This window comes from Canis lupus, chromosome 28, assembly GCF_011100685.1.
Source record: "Canis lupus familiaris isolate Mischka breed German Shepherd chromosome 28, alternate assembly UU_Cfam_GSD_1.0, whole genome shotgun sequence".
NCBI classification, from domain to species: Eukaryota; Metazoa; Chordata; class Mammalia; order Carnivora; family Canidae; genus Canis; species Canis lupus.
In genome coordinates, this window is record NC_049249.1 from 31973061 (window position 1) to 31983697 (window position 10637).

The 10637-nt window shown below is 40.3% G+C and overlaps 1 protein-coding gene across 10 annotated transcripts in view; it reads right to left on the bottom strand.

The window, feature by feature from the left end:
* The window catches only part of ATE1 (arginyltransferase 1), a 162220-nt gene that overhangs the window by 150884 nt on the left and 699 nt on the right, over positions 1-10637 (bottom strand). For 9 of the 10 annotated variants that reach the window (XR_005380709.1, XM_038578981.1, XM_038578980.1 and 6 more), the window contains exons 2-4: positions 8355-8418; positions 5490-5552; positions 731-834 (exon numbers count right to left, since the gene is read on the bottom strand). Coding sequence is in view for 9 of the 10 variants with exons in the window: in XM_038578981.1 (XP_038434909.1) it covers positions 731-834; positions 5490-5552; positions 8355-8418 (231 nt within the window). In the remaining variant the exon portion in view is untranslated. Of the gene's footprint in view, positions 1-730; positions 835-5489; positions 5553-8354; positions 8419-10356; positions 10430-10637 lie in introns of all 10 variants that reach the window. The other variant, XM_038578982.1, reaches the window with a different exon arrangement.

The following is a 10637-nucleotide window of genomic DNA, read 5'->3' on the forward strand; positions in this document are numbered from 1 at the left end:
AGGAATTTTGTAACCCTGAACTTCCATTCTTTACCCTCCCCACTGGCTAGATTAGTAAAAACCAGAGTGACCTTGGAAATCACACGTTGAAGGAAGTCCCAGAAAGGATGGGGATGGGGTGGGGAACAGAGTTGCAAGCTAACATGGAGTACCCACGCTAGACTGTTCTATGAGGAAAGAAACAGACTTCTATCATTTTTTAGTCATTGCATTTTGATATCTTTTTGTTATAGCTGTTTACCCTGACACTTTTACATCACTCTTATGAATTAAGTTGTAGACATAAATAATTTAGAAGTCAAGCTCATCCTTCACAGTGACTGTGCAATCCTGTGTAAAGTGCACTGAAGCATCTGTTTCTCAGACATAATACCATTTTCCATTTACTTCACAAGGTACTGCGAGGATCAAGTAAGGTAAGAGTTGTCAAAGCACTGTGAAGACTAAAGTTCCAATAAACTCAAGACATCACAACATCTTTAAAACTGTCCTCCATCTTCTTCTGAGGCTGGACTTTCTTTCCCTGACAGACATTCCTTGTATCCTTGACTTTCTGGCTAGTGGTGACAGTCACAGAAGCACTAACAGCAATCCCCACCACCAGAGTAACAGTACAACCTGACTGTAGTTAAGGACCCATTCCCCTACTTAAGAAATAACCAAAAGTGAGAACCTTGGAAACCTACATCATTTTAAAGTAAAGAGCTTTTAGACCCCCAACTCATCTTACCCTCACAATTTCCTTTGGAAATTTCCCCTTTAGCCAGAAATTTCAACATTCTTTTCAAAACCTTCTTGTGAGATTTTGATGGCTGAAACTGTAAAGGTCGGCACCTAGGAAAGCAAAATAAATATTTAAAAAGTGAACTGAAACTAGAAGAAATAAAATGAATTCTGGACAGTATCTAGTACAGTGAGGCAAAACTCATGCCTAGGATTTCCAGTTAAAGACAAGGCTTGATATCGCCTCTAGTTCCACTCCAAACCTCACTACAACTACATTAAGGAATCAGAAAAAAAGAAAAAGACATAAATCCCTGAGAAAAATAGAATAGGGGAAATGTTGGATGCTAGACAGCACATTACAAGTGGTAACTGACAGCAGACCAAAGAATGTTGACTCCTGAGCCAACAGTGGAAAAAGCCAGAAAGATAACCAATTTTCTCTACATTCTCTCTCTACAAGTCTTAGGGATTGGTTGATACCTGATACCTCAGGAGATATGAGTGAAGGTGAGTCTAAAAATAGAAAGATCTCTTGAAATCTGTTTTCGAAGCAGTCAGATGTCTGAGGCCCTTCACCACTCTACCCAGATGACTCCCTACATGGCCCAGGGGAAAGCTGCACATTTAGGAAAGAGTAAAAAATAGGGCCTCCTACATAAGGAGGCAGGCACAGTGGAAAACAATTGAAATGTACCAGAAACAGGAAGCTTAAATTTAAATCTATGTACTGAACCGTGAGATCTCCAACCCATTTCCTAACCCAGCTGTAAACACCAGCACTTTCTCACCAGAATGTGATCAGACCTGAAGACCAGTCTGACCTCAGGAACTCCACAATGGGAAGTCAGAATTCCTGGACACTCGAGGAGAACCTCTACAAAGATAAGTGCCAAAAATACTGGAAAAGGTAACTTGGAGAATATACAGGAAGACGACAGCCTAAAAAAATACAAATATCCTAGGAAGAACACACTCTTGTTTCTCTTTAGCTATTACAACCACATAATGAGAGGTTATCGAAAAAGAGTCCAAAACCAAAAATTTCTCAGAAGTAAAAACTTAGGGACACTTGGGTAGTTCAGGGGTTGAACGTCTACCTTTGGCTCAGGGTGTGATGCCAGGATCCTGGGATCGAGTCCTGCAACAGAGAGCCTGCTTCTCCCTCTGCCTGGGTCTCTGCCTCTGTGCCTCTCATAAATAAAAATCTTTATTAAAAAACACTATTAAATAAAAGGAGTAAAAATATAATAGGAGAAAAAATTAAACAGAAGACTTGGAAATTCAACTTGAGGAAATCTCCCAAAAGATACAGCAAAAGGAATGGAAAACTGAAGAGAAAAAAAGTTCAACTGAAGACATTATTAAAGAATAAAAAAAAGAAAATGGGAAGATCAACAAAATAATAAAAGAAAACTGTGAAGGATATGATAAGGAGGCCCAGGTAAGAAGGACCCCTTAAATCTGTACACAATGAATGTAGACAGACACACCGCCAGATGTGAAATATCAGAACCCTGAGGACAAACAATCCTTCAAAAAGAAAACTTTTTGGACAAAGGAACAAGAATTAGAAGCAAAGCCTTCAAAATTCTAAAGCAATATTATTTCCAATCTACACTTCTATATATAGCCCAGCCAAACTAAAAGTTTGAGGGGTGAATTAAAACATTTTCAAACAGGGACACCTGGGTGGTTCAGGGGGACGAGCATCTGACTCTTGGTTTAGGCCCAAGTCATGATCTCAGAGTCACAATCTCAGGGTTGTGAGATGGAGCCCAGAGTTGGGGTCCATGCTGAGCACGAAGCCTGCTGGGATCCTCTCTCTCCCTCTCCCTCTGCCCCCACTTGCACACTCACTCTTAAAAAAAAAAATTCAAACAAAGTAAAAAAAAAAAAAAAAAAAAAAAGTACTTCTCGTATACTTTTTCTCAAGAAAGCTATTAAAAGATGAGCTACACTAAAATGAGGAAATAATTCAAGAAAGGTCAGAGGAGACATGGGATCCAAAGAGAATCCCCAAGGGATGCTTGGGTGGTTCAGTGGTTGAGCATCTTCCTTCAGCTCAGGGTGTGATCCCAGGGTCCTGGGATCAAGGCCCATATCAAGCTTCCTCTGGATAGCCTGCTTCTCTATGTCTCTGCCCCTCTCTTTCTGTGTGTGTCTCTCATGAATAAATAAATAAAAATCTTTAAAAAAATAACCCACAAAAAATACAAAAAAACAAAGAGACTCCCCAAGATGGCAGTAAGAAAAGATCCTGAGGTGACAGTGATGCATTACTTGGAGAGACAACCTGTCCAGATCACAGCAGGTCAGAAGACAACACAGAAATATTCATCAAGAGGACAGAAGTGATAGAGCACCAGAAACATCTATATATACCACGAGGAAATTTATACAACTGTAGGAGGATTTCTAAAATCACCTGGTAATGAGTACAGCAAACTATACTAAGCAAACAAAAAAGACGATTATCAACTCTGTGGAAAGCAAAAATTTGTGAAGAAAAGAAAAAGCATTCATAATACACAACTGTACAGCATATTTATAGGTCATAATATAGCAACTACACCCATCCAAAATTACAATACTTCTGAGCTGGAAAGTTGGCAATGAGGACAAAAAGGAGTTTGAATGTCACAGGGCATCAGGAATGAAATAAAGTAAATCCTTATTTTTCAAAGAGAGTAATCCAGAGATAATGAGAAAAAAATTAAGTTAAATCCTTACCTTTTAAAGAGAGAAACCCATAGATAATTTTTTAAACCCCAAAAGAAGATAATTTTATATAACCATATCACTCAAAGGTAGAAGAAGAAAAAATTTAGGAATCAGTTAAAAAATTTGAGAGTGACTGTACTGAGAGGAATTCGGGATGTTCAGAGGACTACAGTTTTGCATAATAAGCTTTATGGAATTGTTTGATATTTAAATTACTAGCATATATAATTCTATACAAAAACTAGAAAAAAAATTCATAGCCAAGGAAGCTCATCCTCATTTACACTCACATACTGGGCAGTCCCTAACATCTGTCTAATGAGCTACGTTGTATATTATAATCGCTTGCCTTCATATTAGGTCTCGTTATAAATACTGTAGTAAAAAGGCTGCATACTGTAGTATGCAAAATGACTCTATAATATCAATGCATATAATGAAGTTGTGTAAAGGATAACAATTCAGGATATGTTTGATATCATGCAAAAAAAAAAAAAATCACATTTCAGGGCAGGCTGGGTGGCTCAGTGGTTTAGCGCCTGCCTTCAGCCCAGGGCGGGATCCTGGAGACCTGGGATGGAGTCCCACATCAGGCTCCCTGCATGGAGCCTGCTTCTCCCTCTGCCTGTGTCTCTGCGCCTCTCTCTCTCTCTCTCTCTGTCTCTCAATAAATAAATAAAATCTTAAAAAAAAAAAAAAGATTATCTACATATTTAAAAAAGTAACATTTTATAATTATTTTGTTTTGCAAAGTTAACTGAATCCCTTTCATGAAAGCAATATACCCAGAACAGTGCTTTGCATTGAGAGGCACCCAATAAATTATAGAGGGTTGGTCTTTTTCTTTAACCCACTGAAACCGACCCTTTTTTTTTTTTTTTTTGACCTTTTCTGATTAGAGATTCTCAGGGTCCTAGCAAATCAGTCCTAGACTTACTTAAACAGAATCCTGGCCATAATCCAATAATAAATTGTTATTTGAAGGAAAATGACTTCTGCCTTTGACGATGTCACTGCTTCATAACCACTAAAACTGCAAGAGGACAGCACAGCTGTCTCAGTATAACAAGTGAGATGTTAGTAAACCACACACCCATCTTTCCTCTTTACTGTTCAGTTCTATGACCAGTTAGAGAAGAGAAAGGATTCTTAACCAGGAATCAATGGAACTCTGACAGCCTATTGGGAACCCACGATGATCCTAAAATTAATACACAAAATGTTAGATATTTTTGCCTATCTGCTCCCTCCCTTTTGTTTTGTTTTGCTGCAGAAAGGGTCTGTAACCTTTCATCAGATTGTCAAAAGTCTTCAACCCCCAAACAAATCAAGAGCAACTAAGGGAAAGAGGTGTGAGAATCAGCCAAACTGTGATGGCTACAATTGTGTCTGCTTTTCCATTGAGAGAATATATTCACATTGAAACTGTAGACAAATGCTTAACAAGGATAACATACTTTTCCCTAGTTTCTACCAGAAGAAGAGGAAGACAAGGAAGACAACAAGAGAAAAGAAGATCTTCAAAATCTGAGGGAAAATCCTTCCATGTTATGCTGGGGTTTGCTGGTTAAGCACACACTTTGTAAGAAAACAGACTTTTTCATTTAAGTTCTCCAGAGAAGAAAACTGCACTCTGAATATATATGGCAGATTAAATGTCAGTCCTCCTCCTCTTTCTACAGGCCCTATAGTACTATTTGAATGCAAGCACTATGTTCAGCGTGGAAATCCCCAAGCTAATAATATAAAAACACTTGATACCTAAAAGCAACTGGAGTATTTTTCTAATATTTCAGTGTCATGATACTATTGACTAGATTGCCAAATAGTACTTTTTCATATCCTATTTACACCCAAACCATTAAACAGTATTATTCTAAGATATTGAGGATGTATAAATGTAGCATCAGTATGTAAAAAAGATACAACTCATTTGCTTTTATCAAGAATGTACAGCTAGAATGAAAATTAACATGTAAAAAAAAGATGTCACTAAAGAATTATACATACTCTTTGTATTATACATAGATTCTCTTTCTTACCTTATTGTGTATTGAGGACAACATGTTTGATTCATGACAGGCTTGTACACATATTTCCCGCTTCTAAAATTAAAAAGTAATTTTGTTAATGTCTTACACATTTATCACATATACCAAAGTAGACTAGTACAGGTGCACAAAATTAATTAAAGTAAAAACCTAATCAATAATGTAAAAACATTTAAATTTATTCTTCATAACCTAAATAATCTTGCAATATAGGCATACCATGGACAGAGTCTAGCCTTTTCTTTCCTAAATCTTGACATACGTACTCCAAACTTCGTCACCTCAGACACCCTTCTCAGCAGTACCTGCAATCCTTCCAATACCAACACACCTCCAATCCTCAATACCATAGAGGCAGTCAGAGGAAACTGATCAGTTGTCGTGACACCAATATCCACACATGAGGGTTCCATGTGCACTAAACACAAGGTAGCCCAAAATTTGTATTTTAAAGTCCTAACCCCTAGTACCTCAGAATGGGACTGTATTTAGAAATAAAACCTTTAAAGAGGTGATCAAGTTAAAATGACAGTTAAAATGAGCCCTAACCCAATCTGAATGCTGTGAGTATAAGAAAAGGAAACTGGGAGCATCTGGGGGTTGAGTCAGTTAAGCATCTGCCTTCAGCTTAGGTCATGATCCCGGGGTACTAGGACTGAGCCCTACAATGAGCTCCCTGCTGAGCAGGGATTCTGCTTCTCCTTCTCTCTCTGCCTCTCGCCACCCCCCCTCCCCCCAATCGTGCTCTCTCTCAATTAAAAAAAAAAGGAAAGGAAACTGGACAAAGAGACAGTAGGCACTAGGGATACACACACACAAAGAGAAAGGACTACGAAGCCACAGCAAAAAGGCAGCAGCAATGTATAAGCCAAGGAAAGGCCTTCAGAAAAAAATAAAGCTGAAGACACCAGATTTTTGGGAATTTCAGCCTTCAGTACTGAGAACAGATACCTGCTGTTCAAGATACCCAGTCGCTGGTATTTTGTTATGGCTGCCCAAGCAAACATACATGAACTTGGTTCCCAAGCCAGAAACATGGGAATCATCTCAGATTCCTCCCTCTAAAACAGTCAGCAAGCTTTTTACTTCTAAAATATACCTTACAACTGTCCCCTCCCACTTATCTTCTAACCTACAGCCACCAATGATGACAGCATCATCATGAGATACCATCTCACGTCCAGATCCTGCCATGACCCCTGGAACAAGTCTTCCTGCCTTCTCAATAACTCCCTCAAGTACCTCTCTGCTATCTGAACAATTCACTTCCAAAACACAAATTCCATCACACTTTTGATGTAAAAGTTTTCAATGGCTCCCTTCTGCCTTAAAAAAAAAAAAAAGTTCAGGGCAGCCCTGGTGGCGCAGCAGTTTAGCGCCGCCTGCAGCCCAGGGCGTGATCCTGGGGACCCTGGATAGAGTCCCACGTCAGGCTCTCTGCATGGAGCCTGCTTCTCCCTCTGCCTGTGTCTCTGCCTCTCTCTCTCTCTGTGTGTCTCTATGAATAAATAACATCTTTAAAAAAAAAAAAAAAGTTCTTCATGACATACAAAATCCTTTAACATCTCACCTAGATCTACCTTTCGGGCCTCATTATTAGGTTTAAGAAAGGTATGAAGTTTCATTTGCTATACTTAATCCCAAGTCTCTTGGGGCGTATTGGCACAGGGCACTTAACACTGTTCATATTTACGTAAGGAACTTTATATACTCTAAAATCGTCTAAAAGCAATTACCAAAAAAATCTTCGCCAAAGGCAATGTGTGGGCCTCAATGGAATCCTGATTCAAATAAACCAATTACAAAAAAAAAAAAAAAAAAGACATTTCTGAGACAAGCAAAAAACCAAGTCAAAGTAAGTAATAGATGACATCAAAAAATTATTGTGTAAAGTATGGTAATGGTATTGTAGATGCATTAAAAAGGAAAAAAGAATGTTCCTTAGAGACATATATTTATCATAGGCATACAAATAGAATACCTGAAATTGCTTTAATTTAGTTGTGGGGGTGGAGGGAACATCTTAGTCTGTTAGAGCTGCTCTAACAATATGCCATAGACTGAGTGGCTTCTAAACAACATAACTGTATTCCTCAACAGTTCTAGAGGCTGGAAAGTCCAAGATCCAAGTGCTGGCACACCTAATGTCTGATGAAGACAAGCGTCCTAACTCATATTTCTATTGTAACCTCACATGGCAGAAGGGGCAAGGGAGCTCTCCAGGGTCTCTTTTATAAGGGCATTAATTCCATTTGTTTAGACTCCACCTTCTGACCTAATCACCTCCCACAGGCCCACCTCCAAATACCATCAAATTAGGATTGAACATATGTACCTGGGGGAAGGGGTAAGAATGACACACAAACATTCACTCCATTGCACGGAGCAAGGAGAATTGATGAAACAAGATTGGCAAAATGCTAACAACTGCTGAAGCCTACTGATAGGTACATGAGGTTCCTTATACTGTGCTCTCTACATTTATGTATATTTGAAGTTCTCCTCATAAACAGAATCACTGTATGAAGAAATATAATAAAAAATTTCTTAAACATCTTTCCAAAAACAGGAAAACATTTTATTTTTTTTTTTAATTTTTATTTATTTATGATAGGCACACAGAGAGAGAGAGAGAGGCAGAGACACAGGCAGAGGGAGAAGCAGGCTCCACGCACCGGGAGCCTGACATGGGATTTGATCCCGGGTCTCCAGGATCGCGCCCTGGGCCAAAGGCAGGCGCTAAACCGCTGCACCACCCAGGGATCCCCAGGAAAACATTTTAAAGCAAACAATATGTTGCAATTTTCTAAAGAACCTAAATAACAAGAGCAGTATCTTTGTATTAAAGAGCTTTACCTTCGCCATCCTCGATCTATAAGATCCTGATAATCCTGTACTGTCATTGAATGCGCCCACATACCTGAAAAAAATAAGTGCCATGTGCCATTTTAATTATAGCAGGTTGCATTTTTTTAATTCAAAGCATTCTTTAAACCAAAAAAAAAAAATCTGGTTCACACTGGGGAAATGAAAGTTTGCACATACTTCCTGTTTGACCTATAACACAAATGAAAAAGAGATTGGTCTTAATTTTAAAAATCAAATGCAGCAAAGTGATCATATTTAATTAAGAATTAGCCAATAGTCTCTATGACATCATACACTTAAGGTCCTTACTGTGATCAGATTACATCATACTTTCAAGCCATAATAATATCCCTAATAATTTAATAACCTGTTCTCTTAAGTGAAAAGCAAATAATGTCTTATGCATATAAATTTTCCTGATTTTTAGGTTTTTAACATAGTCTTGGATATTGAAAATAAAGCAAAAGTATACAGCAACGTTCCTTTTGTGTATAAAAACTGAAAGTAATCGAGATGCCCAGGAACAGAACAGTGATTACAAGAACTATGATTTTATCAATACGATGGAATAATTATGCAATCATGAAAAAAATGAAGACTATCAGAAAAATATTAAAAGGCAGACTAAATTAATGTTAAAAGTAAATTTTTCTCTTATAAACAGCACACTGCATCACAGGTAGGCAGACACAGGTAGGCTTGACTCTGTATTCAGAAACAGAAATATCCAGAAGCCTGGCAGGCACTCATTAACAGGGAGTTATTTTATGAGCCTCAAATTCACCTACAAAACAGGAATAATAAAACCTACGTACCTAATAGGTGGGTTGCCCTATGGCAAAGATGATCAGAATCAAAATAAATATAATGGAAATTTACAGTTCTCTCTTTAGGTGAAAAGGGAGAAAGCAGATTTCTGCCAAGGGACTCTACACAAAGGACATCTATGTTAATCAATTTCCTCTTACCAAAATTACTAGAAAACTAATTAAGGATCTATGAAAATACTCATTGCGGATACCTTTAATAGAAAGTGCTTATTACATACACACTGTAGCCATAATATTAAAATTCTGGGAAAAAAAAAAAAAGGAGGTATCCCTAACACCCTAAGGCAACCACTGCCACCATTTGCTGTGTTTCTCCTGGGTCTTTAACCTTCCAGGACTGTCACACACACGTGTCATTTGCCTCCTGTTTTCCTCCGTTTAACCCTACAGCCCTAAACATTTTCCTGCTCAGCTGATCTTCATAACCATCACTCCTAAGGGCTATCGTATCACATTCTGCAACCTCTTACCCACAAGCATCTAAATGAGCAATTTCCATTCGTGAGTAAACGGGCCCTACCCTCCCTAATCGTCCAAATCATTTTCTTGTAAAGCTGCCTAAATTTACATCTGCATGGTTATCCCGTTTTCCACCATGCTAGACTCCTTTCTTGAAAGATTTTTGTTAAGTGTCAATGCGTGACACGGCAGGAAACGAACGCCCACGTTTTGCTTACAAACAAATCTTCCCAAAGAAACCTGAGCCACGATGGGAGGAAGGGGGGAAAAAAAAGTCGCCTGTACGCTAGCTTTGTCGTCCTTCTGGAGGCGGGTGGAGGAATGACAAGGCAGAGAAACACCTGGTAAATTTTTCTAAGACTTTAGTACAAGCAGGCGCCCTCGCCAGCAGCGCCTGCGGTCGGTCCCCAGCGTCTTGCAGACTCCTCCACGGACATTTTATCCAGGTGTCCGTGCCCCAAGGATGCACACACGCCTATGTGCACACAAACAGCCCACCGGACACGCCGCCTTCTGCACCTGCGATGGGGGACGAGCCCCCAGCAGCAGCAGCATCAGCAGGAGCAGGAGGAGGAGGAGGAGGAGCAGCAGCAGCATCCAGCGGCCCGGCCCGGCCCGGCCCGGCGGAACTGACCGCACCACGGGGCTGCTGTCACGTATCGACCCCCCTACGGACTGATGACCGGCACCTGTTTCCACACCTGGGGCCACGGCGGGACCATCATTATCGCGCATCCGAGCACCTGCTGGAAGGATAAGCCTCTGGACGGGAACCTGATGAATCAGAGCCGGGGTTCGTTTTAATGGACAGCCACGGCCCGAAGGCAGCGAGCCGCGGGCCGCACCCCCTCCTCGGGGCGGGCCGCGGCGGGGGGCTCCAGCCGCCGCGCGGGGCAGCGAGGGGCAGCGCGGGGCAGCCCGGGGCGCCGCTCCCCTCCCCCCCCGCCGGCTGCGGTGCCCCCCGAGGCCGCGACGCCCTCCC